The 27,378-nt window shown below is 46.9% G+C and overlaps 1 protein-coding gene across 1 annotated transcript; it reads left to right on the forward strand.

Moving 5' to 3' along the window:
• On the forward strand, nt 1-27,149 carry LOC144945669 (dual specificity tyrosine-phosphorylation-regulated kinase 2-like). Its single transcript, XM_078874235.1, has 10 exons — nt 1-6; nt 1,728-1,859; nt 3,451-3,587; nt 8,916-9,062; nt 20,940-21,015; nt 22,497-22,572; nt 22,951-23,126; nt 24,619-24,679; nt 25,343-25,460; nt 27,092-27,149. Exons 1-10 carry the CDS (start codon nt 1-3, stop codon nt 27,147-27,149), a joined length of 987 nt encoding a protein of 328 aa, XP_078730361.1.
• The last annotated feature ends 229 nt before the right edge of the window (nt 27,150-27,378 follow it).

Consider the following 27,378-nt stretch of genomic DNA (forward strand, 5'->3'; position numbering starts at 1 on the left):
ATGGAGGTACGCATGGGCCCCTACGCTCGACTTACGAACACCACCAGCACTCACCAACACCACCCACACTTCCGAACACCACCCACACTTACTAACACCACCCTCACTTACGAACACCACCAGCACTTACTAACACTACCAGCACTTACGAACACCAATAGCACTTATGAACACCACCCATACTTTCGAACACCACCTTCACTTACGAACAACACCCTCACTTACGAACAACACCCTCACTTACGAACACCACCCACACTACGAACACCACCCACACTTACAAACACCACCCACACTACGAACGAGCTTCCATGAAATATATATTTGTTTAACATCGACTTACAACTCGCACTTGCAAACCGAACGGCGGAACGATCCTCTGCGAGATATAGTGAGTGTTTGTGATGCCTGTACACTACTCTGTGGCACCACAATGGCGACATATTAACAACCTCACTTGGTTTCCAGTAGGTCGTGGGTTCGACCCCGACCGTAACATCTACTGTTTATTTGAAGTTTGTGTGTAGAGGAGCCTACTCCAATATTGTTTTTATGTGTGTGTGTATGTGCATGTAGACGAACCAAGCTGGAGCAAGAAGGAGAGAGGCAGTCTCTGGCAACACGTGGAGTGCGTTGTCCGCAACCGGCACCGGCCTTATCCACAGTAAATCGCTTCGAGGTGAGGAACAGCAGTGAGCAAAAGTGGCCACGGTGAATGGAGGGAAGTCACTACCGCCATTTTTCATGGGGGACTTCACGTTGGCCATGTGGCTTAGGGGACTTTATTGCAGTCCTGTTGCATGGGAGACTTCATTGTGCCCATTTTGCATGGGGGATATCACGGCAGCAATGTTGCATGGGGTACTTCACTACGGCCATGCTGCATGGGGGGCGTCACTATGGCCATGTTACATGCGAGATTTCATGGCTGCAATGATGCATGGGGGTTTTTAGGGCGGCCATGTTTAATGAGGGATGTCATGATGGTCATGATGATCATGCTGCATTGGGGATATTACAGCGGCCATGTTGCATGGGGGTTGTCATGGTGGCCATGTTGCATGGGGGTTGTCATGGTGGCCATGTTGCATGGGGGATGTCACGGCACCCATATTGCATGAGGGATGTCACTGCGGCCATGTTGCAAGGGGGACTTGATTGCGGCCATGTTGCATGGGGGATGTCACTGCAGCCATGTTACATGGGGGACTTTATTACGGCCATGTTGAATGAGGGATGTCCTGATGGCCATGTTGCATGGGGGATGTCATGGCAGCCACATTGCATGTGGGTTGTCATGGTGGCCATGTTGCACGAGGGATGTCATGGCAGCCATGTTACGTGGGTATACAGTATTTGGCTGCCGCTATATATTTCCACGTGATGAAGATCACAGCCACTTCGGTTGGGCCTTACCTGCCAAAATAAAAAATATATAGTTTAGTTTTAGTATGGGTCTCTATGGGTCGTTATGGTTCGATATGAGCATGGATCTCTGTGGGTCTATGGATCTATATGAGTGTGGTTCTCTATGGTTCGATACCAGTATGGGTTTCTGTGGGTCTGAGTGGAGTGATGAGTCTCCACGTGATGATAATTACGACGATGACGATATAGCTCTAGCGGGGGTCTTACTTGGCATGTAAACAAAACAGAAATAGTTAAAAGTCTAAGATGTCGTTGTTGTTGTCACGTGTGCAGCGATCCTGGATCTCTTTGGGCCTCAGGTAAGTCATCGCCAAAAGCCGGAGCTGGAGGCCATGAAACAAGTATGGTTCTTCACTGTGGACAAGGTCGGCAAACCCCGGGGCGGCAACAACAACGACAGCTACGACGACGATAACAACAACTACATCCCTGTGAGGCTCACAGTGACACCCATGGAGACCCAAAGAGACACCCACAGAGACCCACTCCCATTGAGACCCACAAAGGCATCCAAAGAGACACCATTAGACACCCACAGAGGTTTTTGTTGGGTTAGAAGGCATGAGTATAAATATGTAATCGTTAAACTTGCCACCACCATCAGACACAGACAGTCAGTTAGGGTTTTGTGTTACGGGTTTCTGGGGGTCTCTGTGAGTGTCTAAGGATCTGTTTGGGTCTTTATTGGTCTGGGTGTCTGTGGGTCTCTGTGAAAGTGTTCAAGTTATTTCGCACCGTATGTAGTAAACTTTGGCTAATCCACTCACGACGTCGGCCGTGGTGGCCAGGAGATGTTAACTCCCTCCCCTGGTATACAGGAGGTCGTGGGTTCGATACCGACCCTGACGCCTGCTGTATATTTGGAGTTTGCGTCTCTCTCTCCCCGTGGTTGCGTGGATTTTTCTCCGGGTCCTCCGTTTTTCTCCTTCCACATTTAGAAACAACGTCAAAGAGCAATTGGCTGCTTCTGCTGTAAATTTCCACACGGTGATAATGATGAGGCCCCACTTCGTTGAGCAATGATTTGTGATGGCCAGGTCGCTCCATAGCAGCTCAGTGTGGGGCCTTTAACAGCGTAGCAATAGGCTGTAGCCTTTCTGGACATAAAACACATACTTGTGGTTAATATGCAGACAAAAACATGCTCTGATAATGTGTGGCATTGCCTTTGAAACTGATTGGTCTACACCAGAGAGAGCAGCCTTCTTTAGGGCCTAGTCTCAATACCAGTGTCTCACTACCCAGTGTCTCACCACCAGTGTTTCACCACCAGTGTCTCACTACCCAGTGTCTCACAACTTGTGTCTCACCACCAGTGTCTCACTACCCAGTGTCCCAAAACCTGTGTCCCAAAACATGTGTCTCACAACCTGTGTCTCACAACCAGTGTCTCACCACCAGTGTCTCACAACCAGTGTCTCACTACCCAGTGTCTCACTACCAGTATGTCACTACCAGTGTCTCACCACCAGTGTCTCACCACCAGCGCCTCACCACCAGTGTCTAACCACCAGTGTCTCACTACCAGTGTCCCAAATCCTGTGTCTCACCACCAGTGTCTCACCACCAGTGTCTCACCACCAGCGTCTCACTACCCAGTGTTAGATCAATAAACGCAAAAAGGCGAACAACCCCCCCCCCCCCCCCCCCCCAAGTTTTAACGGCATTCGGTATTCTTGGGTCTTTCGGTAAAGTCACGTAGATAGGTTCAAAGAAAATAATACAAAATAACAGAAAGACGACCGCTTGCGTTGCGATCGAAACGTCATAGTTGTCCGTTATTTTTTTTTATTATCTTTGAACCTATCTACGTGATATTACCAAAAGATCCAAGAATATGAATTCCTGCAGTCACGAAAGCTTTAAGTCAAGCATTCGGCAGTTTCCACGATCTAACACCCAAGCAAAAAGAAACCTCCGTAGCTGATAATGGCAGTCGTGGAAGCCCCGACTACTGCTGCAACTACCGAACGTTCGACGCTCTGATTGCGACGACTCTGACTACCGGCCTCCGCCTCCTAGGTCCGCAAGGAACAGCTCCACTACCGCTATGAGGTGCAGAAGATGATCGGCGAGGGAGGCCAGGGCCTGGTGCTGCAGTGCCTCGACCACAAAACCAAACTGCTCGTGGCCGTCAAGATGCTGTCGCTGCCCTTGTCGTGAGTCGGAGGGCCTTCCGCGGTGGCCCGCTCTCTCGGAAAATAATCATCAAATGATTGGAGGCACCGCCGTGAAACTGCCACTAACTATGGACTCGCTGACAAAATACTAACTGCCGTAAGACTTCTGCTAACAATAAACTATCAAAATACTGACATAAACCTGCTGCTAAATATGAACTAACAAAATATTAACTGACATAAAACTGCTGCTAACTATAAACTAACAATATCTTACTGCCATAAAACTGCTGCTAATTATAAAGTAACAGACTAACTGACATAAAACTTACTAACTATGAACGAACTCACGAAATAATAACCTGCCGTAAGGCTACTGCTATGAACGAAAATTAACTAACAAAATAATAACTGCCATACAACTTTCGATTTAAAGCTTTCGTGACTGCAGGGATTCATCTTCTTGGTTCTTTCGGTAAAGTCACGTAGAAGGGAAGTAATAAAATAATAAAAATAAAACATAATAAAACAATTCTCACGACGTTTCGGCCACAACGCAAGCAGCCATCCTCAGGCGAAGAATGAAACACCCCAAGCTTGGAGCGTATATTTAAGCTGGGTTAGAGGGGGGGGAGGTGGGAAGAAGAGCGCCTAAACAAAATAATTTGCATATCAAGAGGAATTCAGCATATGGAAAATGCGTAGGAGGTGGGCGGGGGGGGTTCCAAATCAATACTATGCCCGTGCATTATGCAGGATTAGCAGCATCAAAGGGGGGGGGGGGAAGGGGGGGAGCATTAACAAAGGAAAGGAATGTTAATAGTATGTAGCTGTAGTTACTAAACAACCACGTAAAAAACTACAGTATAAACTGCATGACAAACTAAAGTATAAACTACATAGCATCATCAGTAAACTTACTATACTCTACAATAAGCTGAGTTACTAACAGTAAGTAATACATGAAAAATTCTACGTTGTAAAAAATTATATAATATGCTTCCATCTAAACTTTATTCTCTTACATCACACGCGTCTATACCGTACTATATACTTCCATAGGCAAAACCAACATTAAATTACATACTGTATTGCTATAAACCACCCTATACCTTATACATTTTTAATATAACACTATGTATTATTCTACCCACCCTAATGTGTATCAAAATGGTTTATTACGTCCTTCCAGTGATTGCTAAGCCAGAATCCATCTTCTCGGTTAAAATTGTCTCTGTGTTTGTAAATGTGGATCGCCTCATGTACGAATCTCTCATGATAGCCAGATGGCTTGCAGAGAACCTCTGTCTTGGAGAAGTCAATGTCATGTGAGCCCACTGAGTTGTAACAGTGATCTGCCACGGCTGAGGTGTTTGTCCTACAGTGTTTCAGGTCAGCTTTATGTTCACGGATGCGGTCCGAGACATGTCGTTTGGTTTCCCCAATGTAACTGCTACCACAGAGGCAACTTAGTTTGTAGACACCAGGGTACTGTATGTCTGGAACCACATCTTTTACAGACGGTACCAGATCACGGATTTTATGTACTGTGTTGAATCGGACCTGGATCTTGTGTTTAATCAGGATTTTGGAGATCTTTTTTGTGACCCCAGCAATGTAGGGTAAGGTGATGGTCTTGAAAGGCTCCTCAACAGGATCTTTCTTGGTGGTTGGAGTGATGGCTTTGCGGATTGTGTAGTCGGAGTAACCATTAGCCTTAAGAGCTTGGCGTACGTGTTTGAGTTCACTGGAAATGTGTTCATGGTCGGAGATGCATTGGGCTCTATGATATAGAGTCTTGATGAGAGAATTCTTCTGGGATGGATGGTGGTGGGAATCCGGTTTTAGATAAGCATCCGTGTGGGTGGCTTTCCTGTAGACAGAGTGGCTCATTGAACCATCAGGTCTCCTTTTGATTAGGACATCCAAAAAGGGTAGCTTGCCATCATTTTCGACTTCCATGGTGAATCTGATGGCTGGGTGTATGGAATTGATATGGTCGAGAAATTGGTCTAGAGCAGGCCGGCCATGTGGCCAGATGACAAAAGTGTCGTCTACGTACCTCTTCCATAAGGTCTACGGGGAGGGTTTCCACATAACTTTGAGATCCTTCAACAAGCTCCGGGACAAGAAGGCTCAGCTAATCGAGTCTCTCACCTTTCTGAAGAGATGCCGCGACTCTAAGGTAATACCGAACGCATTTACACTAACATCTGCTGCTGTAACTTCTTCTAATGCGAAACGAATTCTGTCTAGAACTAGCTTAGCTCTTATCTCAGAGAAAATCAGACTTACGCGCACCGAACTAGATCAGTTAGACAAGACACTCTACAAATCACACTTATCCTTGAGTGCAACAATGTCCACATCGGATTGGGAACATGTGGAAAAAATGACTGCCTCTTCAGCTGCCGCTATGTCGACTAAATGTAAGGACAACTTGATTTCCAAATTCAACCGCCTCTCAAACAAGAAACCGGACCCACACATTAAAAAGCTAGATGTTAACAAAGTCGTAATTAATCGCAGTAACAGTCCTATTTCTGAAGGTTTGAAATCCGTTTTAGCTAAAGGACTAAACTTTGCAGTCACACCTAGACACATACCAGTTAATGATATAATTGCTCGAGTAGATGTAGCTCTCAAGGGCTTGAGTCACATCGCTGCAGACGTAGCAAGATCGGAAATCTCTGTAACCCTCAAAAACGCTAAGATGCCAGCTAGCAACATCAGCAAAGATGAGCGTTTTGAATTAGCTCAATTAAAAAAGAGGGATGACATTGTCATCCTCTCAGCCGACAAAGGCAATGCCACTGTCATCATGGACAAAATAGAATACAACAACAAAATTCAAAAACTACTCACCGATGGCAGCTATACAAAAATAAAAAGAGACCCCACCAACAGCCTCGTCTCCAAAACCAACAACATCATTTCTGCTTCAACCGCATTAATTGATCAGACCAAACAGTTCTCGTTGAAACCTTCTGCAGCCAGGCCACCAAGATTGTACGGCTTGCCAAAGATACATAAAGAAGATACACCTCTTCGTCCCATTGTCTCTACTATCAACTCCCCGACTTACAAACTGGCTCGTTTTTTTTCCGAAATCCTACGGCCTTTCACTGGAAAAACCACCTCTGCAGTACTAAACTCTACTGACCTGGTATCAACAATCAAGGGGATTGCCCTGTCCCCAGACGACCTGCTTGTCAGTTTTGATGTGGTTTCCTTGTTCACCAAGGTGCCTGTGCCTGACACCATCGCAATCATTGAAGACTTGGTTCATCAAGGACTGAATGCTGGGGTACCCCCCCTGGTGAGACACTGCTTAACCAATACATACTTCACCTGGAATGGAACCTTCTACAAGCAAATTGAGGGCACCCCAATGGGCTCCCCCTTATCTCCGGTTGTAGCCAACATCTTCATGGAGAAATTTGAGACGGACGCCATCCAGACTGCGACTCTACGCCCGACCTTATGGAAGAGGTACGTAGACGACACTTTTGTCATCTGGCCACATGGCCGGCCTGCTCTAGACCAATTTCTCGACCATATCAATTCCATACACCCAGCCATCAGATTCACCATGGAAGTCGAAAATGATGGCAAGCTACCCTTTTTGGATGTCCTAATCAAAAGGAGACCTGATGGTTCAATGAGCCACTCTGTCTACAGGAAAGCCACCCACACGGATGCTTATCTAAAACCGGATTCCCACCACCATCCATCCCAGAATAATTCTCTCATCAAGACTCTATATCATAGAGCCCAATGCATCTCCGACCATGAACACATTTCCAGTGAACTCAAACACGTACGCCAAGCTCTTAAGGCTAATGGTTACTCCGACTACACAATCCGCAAAGCCATCACTCCAACCACCAAGAAAGATCCTGTTGAGGAGCCTTTCAAGACCATCACCTTACCCTACATTGCTGGGGTCACAAAAAAGATCTCCAAAATCCTGATTAAACACAAGATCCAGGTCCGATTCAACACAGTACATAAAATCCGTGATCTGGTACCGTCTGTAAAAGATGTGGTTCCAGACATACAGTACCCTGGTGTCTACAAACTAAGTTGCCTCTGTGGTAGCAGTTACATTGGGGAAACCAAACGACATGTCTCGGACCGCATCCGTGAACATAAAGCTGACCTGAAACACTGTAGGACAAACACCTCAGCCGTGGCAGATCACTGTTACAACTCAGTGGGCTCACATGACATTGACTTCTCCAAGACAGAGGTTCTCTGCAAGCCATCTGGCTATCATGAGAGATTCGTACATGAGGCGATCCACATTTACAAACACAGAGACAATTTTAACCGAGAAGATGGATTCTGGCTTAGCAATCACTGGAAGGACGTAATAAACCATTTTGATACACATTAGGGTGGGTAGAATAATACATAGTGTTATATTAAAAATGTATAAGGTATAGGGTGGTTTATAGCAATACAGTATGTAATTTAATGTTGGTTTTGCCTATGGAAGTATATAGTACGGTATAGACGCGTGTGATGTAAGAGAATAAAGTTTAGATGGAAGCATATTATATAATTTTTTACAACGTAGAATTTTTCATGTATTACTTACTGTTAGTAACTCAGCTTATTGTAGAGTATAGTAAGTTTACTGATGATGCTATGTAGTTTATACTTTAGTTTGTCATGCAGTTTATACTGTAGTTTTTTACGTGGTTGTTTAGTAACTACAGCTACATACTATTAACATTCCTTTCCTTTGTTAATGCTCCCCCCCTTCCCCCCCCCCCCTTTGATGCTGCTAATCCTGCATAATGCACGGGCATAGTATTGATTTGGAACCCCCCCCGCCCACCTCCTACGCATTTTCCATATGCTGAATTCCTCTTGATATGCAAATTATTTTGTTTAGGCGCTCTTCTTCCCACCTCCCCCCCCTCTAACCCAGCTTAAATATACGCTCCAAGCTTGGGGTGTTTCATTCTTCGCCTGAGGATGGCTGCTTGCGTTGTGGCCGAAACGTCGTGAGAATTGTTTTATTATGTTTTATTTTTATTATTTTATTACTTCCCTTCTACGTGACTTTACCGAAAGAACCAAGAAGATGCCATACAACTATTGCTAACTATAAACTAACAGGCCCATACAGACCCGCAAAGACCCATAGAGACCCACAGAGACACCCAGACCCTTAGAGACCCACGGATGCACCCAGACCCTTAGAGACCCACAGAGGCCCACAGAAACACCCAGACCCAGAGACCCACAAAGACCAGCAAAGTAACCCACAGAGACACCCACAGAGACCCCACAGAGACCCCCACAGAGACACCCACAGAGAGTCACCGTTGATTTCGTGGCCTTCCCGCTGCGCAGCTCCTCGACAGCGGCCCGCCAGAGGACGGAGTTGGAGGTGGCCAAGGAGCTGCAGGGCAAGGCCAGCAATGAGCGCTACGGAGTCATCCCGGTCCTGGACACGTTCCAATTCCGCGGACACAATTGCCTCGTCGTCGAGCTCTTGAAGTACGCGAACCTCCCCCTCCCACCCCCCCACCCACCCACCCACGAGTGTGTGCGTGTCCATTGCTCCGCTCGATAGTTGATTTATTTCGGAATAAATATTTATTTAATATTTGATCAAGCAACCAGATTTATCACATTTATTTATTGAGTTTCACACGCATGGCTTTCGCGACCAATATCATCCATAATAAAGATATTTTTGGGTTAGATCAAGTAAATATATAAATGTTGTGTCGTTAAACCCACAACCACCCAACATAGCCAACTAGTAAGGGTTGTCACGCAAACAGAACGTGACAATTCGTTACTAGTATAGCACTATTGTGTAGTGTCGTGTAAAGTGTAGTAGTGTATAGTGTGGTGTATAGTAGTGTATAATGTAGCAGAAAGTGTAGTGTATAGTAGTGTATAGTGTAGTAGAAAGTGTAGTGTATAGTTGTGTATTGTAGTGTATAGTAGTGTATAGTGTAGTGTATAGTGTAGTAGAAAGTGTCGTGTATAGTAGTGTAGTGTATAGTGTAGTAGAAAGTATAGTGTATAGTAGTGTATAGTGTGTCTGACCAGCTAGTTGTGCCTCAGGCTTGTTCCATCTGGGCCGGCCCTCTAGCTGCTACCGTAGGCGCACACCAGCTCAACATCCCTGGTGAGTCGGTACAGTCAGCAGCTGTCAACGCCGAACCCCGGGCGGCGGTTAACGAACCCGGAAAATTCAGCTTGTCTGAGCCAGAGCATGTGGAACCCCTGGTGGAGGAAATTCCACCAAAACGGGTCTTCGGACCTTCCACTGCAACCAGGACCATCTCCAGTCTTGACTACGTCTTGCCACTGGGTACAGATGCGGCTGGTCGAGAGAGTGAGGTTGAAGCTGCGCAAATCACCCTCACTTAAATCCAAGTTCTCTGCGCAAGTCATGGCACTTTTTACCATCGTCATTATCCAAGTCCTGTGGCGATGGGTGAGCGACGAAGCAGCAGGCACGGATATGCTGGAAGCTGTAGCCGCAAACCTGCACGCAGGCGGCTCAGGATATTGGTCGTTCCTTCACTGGACCGAAGCAGCAGTGAAGTCCGGCAGCACCCTGAGTGACTGAGCAGCCCTATTCAGGATCAGATATGGCATTGGAAAATGTAACAGCAACGGTCTTCTGCTGCTGAAACATGCTCTGAATTTGACCTGCTCATCACCAACACGATATTCCAACTACCAAAGCGCAAGAAAACTTCATGGATGCATCCTTGTTCACACCACTGGCACTGGATTGCTGACGTCATCATGAGGAGGAGCGACCGGCACGATGTCAGGGTGACCAAGGCAATGTGTGGTGCTGAATGTTGGACTGGCCATCGTCTCATCATCTCCAAACTTAACATCCGGATTCAGCCTCCCAGACGCCCACAAGGAAAAAGACGTGGCAAGCGTCTTAACATCACTCGCCTACAACAGGAACACACCAGATTAGCCTTTGTTGAGGCTCTAGACCATCACCTGGAGTCTCTAAACTTCGAGCATACAGACGCTGAGGCAGACTGGACTGCTCTCAAGACCGTGCTGCATTCTATAGCCCTTGAATCACTTGGTGTTCCATTACGTACACATCAAGATTGGTTTGATGAGAACGATGCAGAAATCCGAGCACTCGTTGACGAAAAACACCGCCTGCATAAAGCATATCTGAATGACAGCAGCTCAAGTTTAAAGAAAACTGCCTTCCTCAACATTCGCAGGATTGTCCAGCAGAGACTCAGAGTCATGCAAGACACCAACTGTGCGCAAAAGCTGAGGAGATTCAATCCTACGCTGACAGTAACAACACCAATTGCCTCTATGATGCACTCAAGCAGGTCTATGGTCCGCAACGCTCAGGAACTTCACCTTTCCTGAATGCAGATGGAACAACACTCCTCACAGAGAAGGACAAAATACTTGCAAGGTGGGCCGAACACTACAGCGCAGTCCTCAACCGGCCATCATGCATAAATGAGGAGGCAATTGCGAGACTGCCTCAAGTTGAAATAAACCAGTCCCTTGCTGTTCTACCATCCATTGAGAAAACCTGCAAAGCCATAACACTCCTCTCATCAGGCAAAGCTCCAGGGTCCGATGCCATTCCAGCAGTAATCTATAAGGCTGGAGGGCCACGCTTAGTCGAGAAACTGACCGACCTCTTCCAGTCTCTGTGGAAATTAGAAGCTGTTCCCAAGGAGTTCAAGGATACCACTATAATCAATCTATATAAGAGGAAAGGCAATCGGCAGGACTGCGACAACCATGGAGGCATCTCTATATTATCAATCGCTGGCAAAATCTTGGCAAGAATCCTTCTGAACCGCCTAATTGTCCACCTAGACCAGGTTCTGCTACCTGAGAGTCAGTGTAGTTTCAGAAAAGACCGCGGAACCACTGACATGGTATTTACTGCCCAGCAGTTACAGGAGAAATGCCAAGAACAAAATGTTGATCTATATATGGCTTTCGGGGATCTAACAAAAGCATTCTCCACAGTCAGCCGGGAGGGCCTATGGGAAATCATGGCCAAGTATGGGTGTCCAGACAAGTTAATTGGTATCGTGCGCAATCTCCATGATGGCATGATGGCCAGCGTCAGAGACCAGCAAGAACTCTCTGATCCGTTCCCAATCACAAACGGGGTGAAGCAAGGCTGCGTATTAGCGCCAACGCTCTTCAGCAAGGTGTTTTCTGCCATGCTGCAAGACTCATTCCAGAACCACAACACTGGGATTAACTTCATCTACCGTTTTGACGGTGGGCTATTCAATCTGCGGAGGATGCAAGCCAAAACTAGAGTGGAGGAAGTCACTGTTCGAGAACTTGTGTTTGCTGATGACTGTGCTCTGGCTGCTGGCTCAAATAAAGATCTACAGGACAGTATCGACCACTTCTCCTCAGCTTGTAACAACTTCGGCCTAACAATCAGCACAAATTTCGATTTAAAGCTTTCGTGACTGCAGGGATTCATCTTCTTGGTTCTTTCGGTAAAGTCACGTAGAAGGGAAGTAATAAAATAATAAAAATAAAACATAATAAAACAATTCTCACGACGTTTCGGCCACAACGCAAGCAGCCGTCCTCAGGCGAAGAATGAGAACATTATCAAGCTAGGAGCTTATATAGGTGTAGCGAGGAGGAGCGCCTTAACAAAAGAATGTGCATATGAAGAGGAATTTAGCATACCAATGGGCAATGAGTAGGAGGTGGGCGGAGGGGTTTCAAAGTCCCATTATGCCCATGCATTATGCAGGATCAACAGCACCACGGGGGGGGCGCAAGGAACAGCGTTAATAAAGGAAAGGAATGTTAATGATATGTAGCTGCATTTACCAAACAACCACGTAGAAAACCAAAGTAAAAACTACATAAAAAACTAAAATATAAACTGATACTTACTATACTCTACAATAAGCTGAGTTACTAACAAAAAATAATAAATTACAATTCTACGTCGTAAGAAGTATATAATATACTTCCATCTAAACTTTATTCTCTTAGCATATACAGTACTATATACTGCCATAGATAAACCCAACATTAAATTATATACTGTATTGCTGTAAACCACCCTATACTTTATACATTTTAATATAACACTATGTATTATTCAACTCACCCTAATGTGTATCGAAATGGTTTATTACGTCCTTCCAATGATTGCTAAGCCTGAATCCATCTTCTTGGTTAAAATTGTCTCTGTGTTTGTATATGTGGATCGCCTCATGAACGAATCTCTCATGATAGCCAGATGGCTTGCAGAGAACCTCCGTCTTGGAGAAGTCAATGTCATGTGAGCCCACTGAGTTGTAACAGTGGTCTGCCACGGCTGAGGTGTTTGTCCTACCGTGTTTTAGATCAGCTTTATGTTCACGAATGCGGTCTGAGACGTGTCGTTTGGTTTCCCCAATGTAACTGCTACCACAGAGGCAACTTAGTTTGTAGACGCCAGGGTACTGTATGTCTGGAATCACATCTTTTACAGACGGTACCAGATCACGGATTTTATGTACTGTGTTGAATCGGACCTGGATCTTGTGTTTAATCAGGATTTTGGAGATCTTTTTTTTGATGTTGCTAGCTGGCTAAGATGCCAGCTAGCAACATCAGCAAAGATGAGCGTTTTGAATTAGCTCAATTAAAAAAGAGGGAGGACATTGTCATCCTCTCAGCCGACAAAGGCAATGCCACTGTCATCATGGACAAAATAGAATACAACAACAAAATTCAAGAACTACTCAACGATGGCAGCTATACAAAAATAAAAAGAGACCCCACCAACAGCCTTGTCTCCAAAACCAACAACATCATTTCTACTTCAACCGCATTAATTGATCAGACCAAACAGTTCTCGTTGAAACCTTCTGCAGCCAGGCCACCAAGATTGTACGGCTTGCCAAAGATACATAAAGAAGATACACCTCTTCGTCCCATTGTCTCTACTATCAACTCCCCCACTTACAAACTGGCTCGTTTTTTGTCCGAAATCCTACGGCCTTTCACTGGAAAAACCACCTCTGCAGTACTAAACTCTACTGACCTGGTATCGACAATCAAGGGGATTGCCCTGTCCCCAGACGACCTGCTTGTCAGTTTTGATGTGGTTTCCTTGTTCACCAAGGTGCCTGTGCCTGACACCATCGCAATCATTGAAGACTTGGTTCATCAAGGACTAAATGCTGGGGTACCCCCCCTGGTGAGACACTGCTTAACCAATACATACTTCACCTGGAATGGAACCTTCTACAAGCAAATTGAGGGCACCCCAATGGGCTCCCCCCTATCTCCGGTTGTAGCCAACATCTTCATGGAAAAATTTGAGACGGACGCCATCCAGACTGCCACTCTACGCCCGACCTTATGGAAGAGGTACGTAGACGATACTTTTGTCATCTGGCCACATGGCCGGCCTGCTCTAGACCAATTTCTCGGCCACATCAATTCCATACACCCAGCCATCAGATTCACCATGGAAGTCGAAAATGATGGCAAGCTACCCTTTTTGGATGTCCTAATCAAAAGGAGACCTGATGGTTCAATGAGCCACTCTGTCTACAGGAAAGCCACCCACACGGATGCTTATCTAAAACCGGATTCCCACCACCATCCATCCCAGAAGAATTCCCTCATCAAGACTCTATATCATAGAGCCCAATGCATCTCCGACCATGAACACATTTCCAGTGAACTCAAACACGTACGCCAAGCTCTTAAGGCTAATGGTTACTCCGACTACACAATCCGCAAAGCCATCACTCCAACCATCAAGAAAGATCCTGTTGAGGAGCCTTTCAAGACCATCACCTTACCCTACATTGCTGGGGTCACAAAAAAGATCTCCAAAATCCTGATTAAACACAAGATCCAGGTCCGATTCAACACAGTACATAAAATCCGTGATCTGGTACCGTCTGTAAAAGATGTGATTCCAGACATACAGTACCCTGGCGTCTACAAACTAAGTTGCCTCTGTGGTAGCAGTTACATTGGGGAAACCAAACGACACGTCTCAGACCGCATTCGTGAACATAAAGCTGATCTAAAACACGGTAGGACAAACACCTCAGCCGTGGCAGACCACTGTTACAACTCAGTGGGCTCACATGACATTGACTTCTCCAAGACGGAGGTTCTCTGCAAGCCATCTGGCTATCATGAGAGATTCGTTCATGAGGCGATCCACATATACAAACACAGAGACAATTTTAACCGAGAAGATGGATTCAGGCTTAGCAATCATTGGAAGGACGTAATAAACCATTTCGATACACATTAGGGTGAGTTGAATAATACATAGTGTTATATTAAAATGTATAAAGTATAGGGTGGTTTACAGCAATACAGTATATAATTTAATGTTGGGTTTATCTATGGCAGTATATAGTACTGTATATGCTAAGAGAATAAAGTTTAGATGGAAGTATATTATATACTTCTTACGACGTAGAATTGTAATTTATTATTTGTTGTTAGTAACTCAGCTTATTGTAGAGTATAGTAAGTATCAGTTTATATTTTAGTTTTTTATGTAGTTTTTACTTTGGTTTTCTACGTGGTTGTTTGGTAAATGCAGCTACATATCATTAACATTCCTTTCCTTTATTAACGCTGTTCCTTGCGCCCCCCCGTGGTGCTGTTGATCCTGCATAATGCATGGGCATAATGGGACTTTGAAACCCCTCCGCCCACCTCCTACTCATTGCCCATTGGTATGCTAAATTCCTCTTCATATGCACATTCTTTTGTTAAGGCGCTCCTCCTCGCTACACCTATATAAGCTCCTAGCTTGATAATGTTCTCATTCTTCGCCTGAGGACGGCTGCTTGCGTTGTGGCCGAAACGTCGTGAGAATTGTTTTATTATGTTTTATTTTTATTATTTTATTACTTCCCTTCTACGTGACTTTACCGAAAGAACCAAGAAGATGAATCCCTGCAGTCACGAAAGCTTTAAATCGAAATTTAACCGCCTCTACGGGGAGGGTTTCCACATAACTTTGAGATCCTTCAACAAGCTCCGGGATAAGAAGGCTCAGCTAATCGAGTCTCTCACCTTTCTGAAGAGATGCCGCGACTCTAAGGTAATACCAAACGCATTTACACTAACATCTGCTGCTGTAACTTCTTCTAATGCGAAACGAATTCTGTCTAGAACTAGCTTAGCTCTTATCTCAGAGAAAATCAGACTTACGCGCACCGAACTAGATCAGTTAGACAAGATACTCTACAAATCACACTTATCTTTGAGTGCAACAATGTCCACATCGGATTGGGAACACGTGGAAAAAATGACTGCCTCTTCAGCTGCCGCTATGTCGACTAAATGTAAGGACAACTTGATTTCCAAATTCAACCGCCTCTCAAACAAGAAACCGGACCCACACATTGAAAAGCTAGATGTTAACAAAGTCGTAATTAATCGCAGTAACAGTCCTATTTCTGAAGGTTTGAAATCCGTTTTAGCTAAAGGACTAAACTTTGCAGTCACACCTAGACACATACCAGTTAATGATATAATTGCTCGAGTAGATGTAGCTCTCAAGGGCTTGAGTCACATCGCTGCAGACGTAGCAAGATCTGAAATCTCTGTAACCCTCAAAAACGCTAAGATGCCAGCTAGCAACATCAGCAAAGATGAGCGTTTTGAATTAGCTCAATTAAAAAAGAGGGAGGACATTGTCATCCTCTCAGCCGACAAAGGCAATGCCACTGTCATCATGGACAAAATAGAATACAACAACAAAATTCAAGAACTACTCAACGATGGCAGCTATACAAAAATAAAAAGAGACCCCACCAACAGCCTTGTCTCCAAAACCAACAACATCATTTCTGCTTCAACCGCATTAATTGATCAGACCAAACAGTTCTCGTTGAAACCTTCTGCAGCCAGGCCACCAAGATTGTACGGCTTGCCAAAGATACATAAAGAAGATACACCTCTTCGTCCCATTGTCTCTACTATCAACTCCCCCACTTACAAACTGGCTCGTTTTTTGTCCGAAATCCTACGGCCTTTCACTGGAAAAACCACCTCTGCAGTACTAAACTCTACTGACCTGGTATCGACAATCAAGGGGATTGCCCTGTCCCCAGACGACCTGCTTGTCAGTTTTGATGTGGTTTCCTTGTTCACCAAGGTGCCTGTGCCTGACACCATCGCAATCATTGAAGACTTGGTTCATCAAGGACTAAATGCTGGGGTACCCCCCCTGGTGAGACACTGCTTAACCAATACATACTTCACCTGGAATGGAACCTTCTACAAGCAAATTGAGGGCACCCCAATGGGCTCCCCCCTATCTCCGGTTGTAGCCAACATCTTCATGGAAAAATTTGAGACGGACGCCATCCAGACTGCCACTCTACGCCCGACCTTATGGAAGAGGTACGTAGACGATACTTTTGTCATCTGGCCACATGGCCGGCCTGCTCTAGACCAATTTCTCGGCCACATCAATTCCATACACCCAGCCATCAGATTCACCATGGAAGTCGAAAATGATGGCAAGCTACCCTTTTTGGATGTCCTAATCAAAAGGAGACCTGATGGTTCAATGAGCCACTCTGTCTACAGGAAAGCCACCCACACGGATGCTTATCTAAAACCGGATTCCCACCACCATCCATCCCAGAAGAATTCCCTCATCAAGACTCTATATCATAGAGCCCAATGCATCTCCGACCATGAACACATTTCCAGTGAACTCAAACACGTACGCCAAGCTCTTAAGGCTAATGGTTACTCCGACTACACAATCCGCAAAGCCATCACTCCAACCATCAAGAAAGATCCTGTTGAGGAGCCTTTCAAGACCATCACCTTACCCTACATTGCTGGGGTCACAAAAAAGATCTCCAAAATCCTGATTAAACACAAGATCCAGGTCCGATTCAACACAGTACATAAAATCCGTGATCTGGTACCGTCTGTAAAAGATGTGATTCCAGACATACAGTACCCTGGCGTCTACAAAACTAAGTTGCCTCTGTGGTAGCAGTTACATTGGGGAAACCAAACGACACGTCTCAGACCGCATTCGTGAACATAAAGCTGATCTAAAACACGGTAGGACAAACACCTCAGCCGTGGCAGACCACTGTTACAACTCAGTGGGCTCACATGACATTGACTTCTCCAAGACGGAGGTTCTCTGCAAGCCATCTGGCTATCATGAGAGATTCGTTCATGAGGCGATCCACATATACAAACACAGAGACAATTTTAACCGAGAAGATGGATTCAGGCTTAGCAATCATTGGAAGGACGTAATAAACCATTTCGATACACATTAGGGTGAGTTGAATAATACATAGTGTTATATTAAAATGTATAAAGTATAGGGTGGTTTACAGCAATACAGTATATAATTTAATGTTGGGTTTATCTATGGCAGTATATAGTACTGTATATGCTAAGAGAATAAAGTTTAGATGGAAGTATATTATATACTTCTTACGACGTAGAATTGTAATTTATTATTTGTTGTTAGTAACTCAGCTTATTGTAGAGTATAGTAAGTATCAGTTTATATTTTAGTTTTTTATGTAGTTTTTACTTTGGTTTTCTACGTGGTTGTTTGGTAAATGCAGCTACATATCATTAACATTCCTTTCCTTTATTAACGCTGTTCCTTGCGCCCCCCCGTGGTGCTGTTGATCCTGCATAATGCATGGGCATAATGGGACTTTGAAACCCCTCCGCCCACCTCCTACTCATTGCCCATTGGTATGCTAAATTCCTCTTCATATGCACATTCTTTTGTTAAGGCGCTCCTCCTCGCTACACCTATATAAGCTCCTAGCTTGATAATGTTCTCATTCTTCGCCTGAGGACGGCTGCTTGCGTTGTGGCCGAAACGTCGTGAGAATTGTTTTATTATGTTTTATTTTTATTATTTTATTACTTCCCTTCTACGTGACTTTACCGAAAGAACCAAGAATCAGCACAAAGAAGACTGACGTCCTATACCAACCTACTCCTGGGAAACCCTTCACTGAGCCAACCATCTTTGTGAATGGGCAAAAGCTTTCAGCCGTTGACAAGTTTATTTACCTTGGTAGTACACTGTCTCGCGCTGTGCACATAGATGATGAAGTTAACATCAGGATTGTCAAGGCCAGTGCAGCCTTTGGGCGTCTACGTGACTCGGTATGGGAAAGGACTGGCATCAAGCAGAAGACAAAACTGAAGGTCTACCGGGCTGTTGTCTTACCAACTCTTCTGTATGGGTGCGAAGCCTGGACAGTTTACCAGCGACATGCCAAGAAATTGAATCATCTCCACTTGAGCTGTCTGAGGAAACTGCTGAGGATCAAGTGGCAAGACAGAATCCCTGACACGGAAGTCCTCAGCAAGGCAAATATCCCCAGCATCTACACCTTGCTTGCTAAGGAACAGCTTAGATGGACTGGCCACGTGACCAGAATGCCCTACGCGAGACTTCCAAAACAAGTCTTCTTTGGCGAGCTGAAGAATGGCAAGCGAGCACAAGGTGGCCCCACAAAGCGCTACAAGGACACCCTTAAAGCTTCCTTGAAGAGCTTTGGATTCGACCTGAAAAGCTGGGAATCCCTAGCACAGGACCGACCTGCCTGGAGAAGAAAAGTACAGGACGGTGCAGTCCTCTGTGAGAGTAGAAGCTCCTGTGCTATCTTGAAGAGGCAGCAGTGCAAATCTACCAAGGACTTGTGGCTGCGCCTCAGAGCTCTACATCCTCCCTGACCTGTCCAGTGTGCCACAGAGAATTCCGGGCTCGGATTGGCCTGTTCAGCCATCTGCGCACTCATCAAAACCCAACAAAATGACAAACGTGCCATGGTCATCATCAACTATGATGGACGAACAAGAAGAAGAAGTGTAGTATAATGGTACAGCACAACGGTGTGTTGGAGAGCCAAGCCAAAACATTTACAATCTCTGAATATGATGTTTCGCCAGTAATTACAACTGGCTTCATCAGGCGACAGCCACAGTTTGTGGAGAATTCCACCTGTTTCGTTCTTTATATAGAGGCACAGATGTGGTGATCAGGCTTCTGTGCTCTTGCGCAAAGTGGGCAGGGGGGGGGATTAATTTTCTAATTTGTTCCAAAATAGCTTTTTTTTAATACCTTTCATAATTAACTTATTTTTGCAGTTTATTTAATGAGTTTAAAGATAGTTAACAATTCATCAAAAGATGTCTCGCCTCGTTAAATCAATTAATTTAATCGATTACATAACTTAATTAATTGCTATTTTGATAATTAATTCATGCAATAATTAATCTGACAATTTTACAAGCACAATTTGTTTGGCAACCGAGTCTCCAAAGCTCTGGGAAGTCGAGCAGCACGCGCCCACGTGGCCCCCGTGGGTCAAGCAGCTCAGCACGGCGAACCGCTGCGTTATCGACAATCGCAGAACACCGTGGCGACAAAGCAGACGCAGGAAATCCCCCCGGGTTGCGAAAGACGCGACTCACGGAAATGCTCCCCATGAACCATACATTAATTTCTTTCATGATAATCTACGTAGAAATAAAAGGGAAATGTGTGGATATGTGTGTCTGTTCGAAATGTTTAGCATACTTGCCAACATGCAACAAACTTGAAATTTGGCACGTGGGTAGCTTCCGTACTGTACACAATGTAAAAAGTATAAAAATAGACTTTTGTATTTTGGGGGGTAATAATGGATATAATCTATTGCATGGCAGTGAGCGATAACGTCACATCTGTGATGGACTAAACTATTAATTTCCGTGCGAAGAACGGGTACACCTGCTAGTAAAATTAATAGGCTATTTTATAAAATAATAAAATAATACGATATTAATAGGTGAATAATAATGAAAAAATACTAATTAACAATAATATGGCAATTAAATGACGGAAAAAATTCTAAGATAAGGAAATTATATTGAAATAATACGAATATATTGCTAATTAAAATTATAATACAATTTTTTATTAAGAAATATTGATAATACAATAATAATAAATAGAATACATGTATTGTTAAATTGTGATATGATAGTAATAAAATGATAGTAATGAAATAATAAAAGGGAATAACATAATCATGGTGAAATTATAATAAAATCATAATGAAGTTATTATTACAAAATATTCAGTTCCCTTGGCGCTAGTGCGGTGCGGCGAGGCCGCGGATGAATACCGCGGAGCGACGAGGCGTTTCATGACCCCTCCCCCCCCCCAAAACTAACCAAGTGGCACAAGTCGGTTTGGGGTCCGGGTCGTGGGTCGCCGAGCGGACGTCATCGGAACGGGAAAGGGGTTTAAACGTCGTCGTCGTTGTCGTGCCAGGCAGAGCCTCTACGACGTCATGAGGAAAGGGAGCATCGGGCGAATCTACGTGAGGCGTTGAGGGAGCACAACAAGGCCATCCTCGACTTCCTGTTGTACGCCAAGGGGCGGGGCATCGTCCACGCGGACATCAAGCCGGTGAGCGGAGCGGGCGCGGTGGTCACGCCCTCTCATCGGGGCGCTCGGTTAGCTGGCGCGGAGGCAGGTCAGCCACGGTTGATCGCGGGGTCGATGCGCTGGCTCCGTCCATCGGGAGGGAGGTGGTGGTAGTGGTGGTGGGGTCACGGTACCTCCGGCGAAGACGATCCGGTACGAGGTGGACACTCGTACCGCAGAGGCAGGCCGGCCACGGTTGATCACGGGGTCGATGCGCTGGCTCGTCAATCTACTGTGACTCTGCCACCTCCTCCTTCCAGATAGAGGTAGCAGGTTGACGGTAGGCAGCTGTGGCTAGGAGATGTTAACTACCTCGCCTGGTATACAGGGGGTCGCGGGTTCGATTACAACCCTGACGCCTGCCGTATATTTGGAGTTTGCGTCTCTCTCGCTCCCCGTGGTGGTCACGTGGATTTTCCTCCAAGCCCTCCGGTTTTTCCCTCTACGTTCAGAATCAACATGACCACGCGTTTAGAGTATTTGACAGCTGCTGTAACCTTTCCGCATGATGATGTTGATATCAGCCCACGTTGAGCTATCGTTTGTGATGGCCAGGGAGCTTCCGACAAAACAGCTGCACAGCAGCTCAGAGTGGGGCCTTACACCTAGTAAAGTAAAACATAACTTAGTTTTAGTCTGTGTCTCTCGAAGTCAGTGTGGGTCTCTGAGTATGGGTCTCTCTATGTCTGTGTGGGTCTCTATGAGTATGGATCTCTGTTGGTCTTTGTGGGTCTCTATGAGTATGGGTCTCTGTGGGTCTGTATGGGTCTCTATGAGTATGGGTCTGTGTGAGTCTCTATAAGTATGGGTCTCTGTTGGTCTTTGTGGGTCTCTATGAGTATGTGTCTCGATGAGTATGGGTCTCTGTGGGTCTGTGTGGGTCTCTATGAGTATGGGTCTCTGTGGGTCTGTATGGGTCTCTATGAGTATGTCGGTCTCTATGAGTATGTGGGTCTCTATGTCTGTGTGGGTCTCTATGAGTATGGGTCTCTGTGGGTCTGTATGGGTCTCTATGAGTATGGGTCTCTATGTCTGTGTGGGTCTCTATGAGTATGGGTCTCTATGAGTATGGGTCTTTAAGGGCCTGTTGAAAGACGTCTCTAGAGTGTTTGGCTGCTGCTATATATGTCCACGCAATTATTATGTTGATGCTGATGATGCTGATGATGCTGATGATGATGCTGACGATGATATCAGCCCCTTGGTTGAGCTGCTGTATTACGTGATGGCCGGGTCGTTTGCAATAAAAGACCTACACAACAGCTCAGCGGGGCCTTACACCCTGATAGTAAAATACAACTTTGAACGGGTCTCAGGCACGTAGCCCGTGTCGCAAGTCGGGCGGGGGGCTGCCCGTGTGGGTGTCAATGCGTCACTTTGCGTGATCGACCCACTGCTGGCTGGACACTCTCGCCGTAACCTCAGAGCGTGGAATTCCTTCTTTGTCTCTCCCCTTTGTCCAGGACAACATTCTGCTCACCGCGGCCGGCAAAGTGAGGGTCACCGACTTCGGGTTCAGCTTTTACCTGAAGCATAAAAGTGAGTGGCCTTGCGTGCATGCGTGGAATTTTTTTGGGGGGGGGGGGAGTTTGATGGCGTCAATGTAAACGCAGCCGGCCGGCGAGGTTCAGCGTCACGTAAACAGGACGCTCCAATTCGCCACTTGCACAGCACTAACCGGTGTGCTGGAGATGTAGACCCACTACGACGTTTACAATTCGAGCGTTTACAGCCGAGCATCATCATTAGGCAGGCAGCCAGAGTACGCTGTCCAACCCAATAACTCGCCTCCGCCGTGAAATATCGGTCGCAGAAGCCGACTACGCGTTTAGCCGACAAAAAAAAAACTTGTTCCCCCCACGTCGCTGTTGACGGAGGGATTACTTCATATTCATCGTCGTTGTTGTTGCTGTGCAGCAGCCCAAAACGTGGGTGGGACGTTGCCCTACATGGCCCCGGAGCTGCTGCTGGGCTACGATGTCACCTGCGCTGCGGACATGTGGGGCCTGGGCTGTACCTTGGCCGAATTGGCCACCGGCAAGGTGCTCTTCGATTCACCTGCCGTCGAAGAACACCTGCCCTGCTGCATTGAGGTACGGGCGGTGGGTGGGTGGGTGGGTACGGTGGGTATAGTGGGTGGGTATGGTGGGTAGGCGGGCAGGTGTCTATGGGTATGGGTCTATGTGGGTCTGCACAGAGACCCATACTCATAGAGACCCATACAGACCCACAGAAACCCATACTCATAGAGTTTGATTCCCTCTCACGGCCCCAAACACCAGAGAGGACTATCTGAACTGGTCCAGGGCCTCTCATAGGTCGACTAAGCCTCAAGCGAGTACAGTAGAATATCTGGTCACGACCATAATTCGTTCCATAACGTTGGTCGCAACCCGATTTGGTCGTGACTCGAACCTAATTTCCGCATTGGATTGTATGTAAATACGATTAATCCGTTCGAGACTCCTACAAACTGTATATAAATATTGTTTATTTTTGGATTTTTAAGCACAAAAATAGTTAATAATGCCGTAAAATTCACAGTGTAATAGTAAACTAAATGTAAAAACATTGAATAACACTGAGAAAACCTTGAACAACAGGGAAAACTAACATTGCCGCTTCAAGGTTTAGAATCGTTCAACAAGATGATTGTTTCGTCTGCTACATCAGTCGGTCGATTCTGAGAGAGAGAGAGAATATTTGCATGAGAAATTCATGTTTCTATTGAAAGTATGTTAACAGTAATATTTGCTTACAGTATTGTTTTTGGAAGCATTCACCGTAATATCGTATGAACGTTTACTTCACCGCATCATCGTATGAATGATGTGAGAAGAGATTAACGGGTTATTACGTGAGCGATTTACGTACTCAGCACTTTCGCTCTCTAAATTACGGCTTGAATGAGGGGGGAGGGGTATGACTACACTCACAAAGTTAATATCTTACTAGGAATTTTATATAACAAAAGTTACATAACTGTTACGCGTTGTGTAATTCAACAAAAAAACGGCACGGAAGGGGAAATCGGCCGCGGCCGTGTTTGATCGCCACCCGAGTATGTGTTCGTTACCAGATTAAAATTTTCTGTGAATTTTTTGGTCGGAACCCGATTTGGTCGTGATCAGAAGCATTCGTGACCAGAGGTTCTACTGTACCTGGTGTAGCAGTGTGTAGTAAACATTTCCACTGGGGGAGACAAAGGTGGCCGGGCGTGGCACTGGGCACCCACCCCCTCGTGTGCCGTTCATGCCTTTATAAGTGCTGCTCGCTGCTAACAGCACTTGCCCCAGCAATGAGATGAGGCTAATAAGGAGAGGGAGAGGGATTGTTGTCTTTGTACACAGTGCGTCCTTCATAGGTGCTGCTCGCGATTAAACAGCACTTGCCCCAGCAATGAGATGAGGATAATACGGGGAAGCGGGGATTGTTGTCTTTGTACACAGTGCCGGCCTCCACAGGCGCTGCCTCCACCACGACTCACCGCTGACAGACAGCATTTGCCCCAATGGGCCCGCTGAGGCTCCACCGGCTGTAACCCCCCCCCCTCCTCCTTTTGTCTTCGTCTGAAACCATGCGCAGATCCTGGGCATGCCCCCGAAAAAGATGGTGGACGACGCCCCAAACAGGACACTTTTCTTTGGTGAGTCGAGGAGCTCGGGCAGGCTGGCGCAAGCGACGTAACCCATTCCGTTTTGTTAGGTGGGGGTGGCAGTGAGGCTCTTATATGGTTATTTTGTGGGGGGGGGGGGGTGGCTGGGGGGGACTGATTATCTCGGGGGTGGGGTGGGGTTTTGGGCTCCCAGTAGCAGTCGTTATGAAGCATAGGTGCGTGGGTGAGTGAGCAGGTGGGTGGTTAGGTGAGTGGGTGGGTGAGTGGGTGGTTGAGTGAGTAGGTGGGTGAGTGGTTGAGAAGGTGAGTAGGTAGGTGAGTGAGTGGTTGGGTGGGTGAGTGGGAGAGTGGGTATGTAGATGGGTGAGTGGGTATGTAGGTGGGTGAGTGGATATGTAGGTAGGTAGGTGGGCGAGTGGGTGGGTAGGTGGGTAAGTGCATAGGTGGGTGGGTGAGTGGGTCGGTGTGAGGGTAGGTGAGTAAGTGGGCAGGTGAGTGGGTGTGTAGGGTGGTTAGGTAGGTTGGTAGGTAGGTGGATGAGTGGGTATGTAGGTGTTTCGGTGAGTGGGTGAGTGGGTGGGTGGGTAGATGGGTGGGTGAGTGGGTATGTAGGTGGATAGGTAGGTGGGTAGGTTAGTGGATGAGCAGGTATGTGGGCGACGTGGTGGTTGGTGACTGCGTGCGTCTCTGCAGACTCTGAGGGCCTCCCCGACAACCTGTCCAAGCAGCGGCCACCAGGAAGCCTCCCTCTGCACCGCGCGCTGCAGGGCCACCACCCTCAGCTGGTGGACTTCGTCAGCCGCTGCCTGCAGTACGAACCACACTCACCCCTCGCTCACCCCCACGTCTCCCCACTTATCCCCACACCACTCACCCCCACTCACCATCCTATACCTGTCAACACCTTATCAGTGCCCTACCTTACAACAGACCCAACTCAGACATTGTCGGTTACTCCGTGCCCCTTATAAATCTCAACGTTCATCCTAGAAAGTCCCATCACAAGGGACAAACACAAACAAATAGATACAAGTTATTATTTTTACCCAGGATTGAAACGGCTGCACTACGTACGGACCTGAAAACTCAATTTCCGTGTACAAGAATATGGAATAATCCGTACGGGTTGACAGCTCTGCCACCCACTCACTACCCACCACCACTCCCTCCCACCATCTCCATCCCCCACCTCTCCCCACTCTTCCCCCACCTCCCACCCTGTCAAATCATCTCACCATGCCCCTCTTACCACGTGTGCGTCCCCCCCCCCTCCCTCCCCGTGCGTCTCCCAACAGATGGGATCCGAATCTCCGGATGACGCCTGAGCAGGCGCTGGCTCACAGCTGGCTCCAAACCACCACCACCATCCGGGCCACCACCAGCAGGGCCACCCCCACCACCACCCGGGCCACCACCACCACCCGGGCCACCACCACCACCCGGGCCACCACCGCCAGTGAGGCCACCCCCACCACCATCCGGGCTACCACCACCACCCGGGCCATCCCCACCACCGCCACCATCCGGGCCACCACCACCACCCGGGCCATCCCCACCACCACCACCATCCGGGCCACCACCACCACCCGGGCCATCCCCACCACCACCACCATCCGGGCCACCACCACCACCCGGGCCATCCCCACCACCACTGTGCCCAAGGAGGACAGCCGGCGCATCATCACGCTCGCCAAAGACGACGACTACATCTCGTTCAGGTGCGCTGCCGCCGCGCCTCCTCACAACGTCTCGGTCGTCGTCGTCGTCCGCTGTCCGTCGCCGATGGGTCTGCCACAGCGTTCTTCATTGCAAGGCCCACCGCGAGCCACTTGGGGGCCCTGGTGGCCTTGAGTGCAGACTCCAACAATGCACATATGTGAAACTAAACTATTTTGATGTTGCGATGTGATTTGACCCAACTAGGTCATTTGCGGGTTGTTTTACAAACTGTAAATTTTCACCGTAACGCCGGCATCCCACGGTGGTGAGATGTTGATGACTTCGCCAGGTATACAGGAGGTCATAGGTTCGATCCCGACCCTGACGCCTGTATATTCGGAGTTTGCATGTTCTCCTCCTGGTCGCATGGATTTTTCTCCGGGCCCTCCGGGTTTTTCCCTCCACATTTAAAAACTTGAATTTAGAGTATTTGGCAGCTATACATTTTTATGTGAAGAGCTACATAGCTCAGTGGTAAAATAAAAATAGTTTCGTTTTACTTGAGTTTTCGAGCATGGGCACAGAGTTTTTATTTAACGCAATCTCTGAGCTGACGGCGTGTAATGTTGTTCATTTGTTTATGCATCCGCAGTTTTTAACAGGGCGGGCGTTGGCCTCTAACTGGCAAACGTCTGCTAGGACGCGTAATGAGAGTCCAGCACCGACCGTGTGACTTGCCGCGACCCCTCCTGTGACTTCTGTGCCCCCCCCCCCTCCCAACAGGCACCACGTCTACAAGCGCGACGGCAAGGACATCGAGTTGAAGGAGGTGGGACCGTGATTCAAGATGAAGTGTAAGTCTGCTTGACACGTTCCAGCTCGTCTCCACTTTATACCCCTGCGGAGGCGGTGGAAAATCCTTGTGGACTTCCCTACGAAGTGATCGACCCCAGGGAGGATGATGGGCTTGAATGTAAGAGTCTAGCGTCGGGCCGCGCGGCCCGCAAGTGACTTGCAGAGCGGGTCGGAACTTGAGTCGGTGGGGTCGCTGCTCTGGTCGCATTCGCTGT

This window comes from Lampetra fluviatilis, chromosome 38 (genome assembly GCF_964198595.1).
Source record: "Lampetra fluviatilis chromosome 38, kcLamFluv1.1, whole genome shotgun sequence".
NCBI lineage: Eukaryota > Metazoa > Chordata > Hyperoartia > Petromyzontiformes > Petromyzontidae > Lampetra > Lampetra fluviatilis.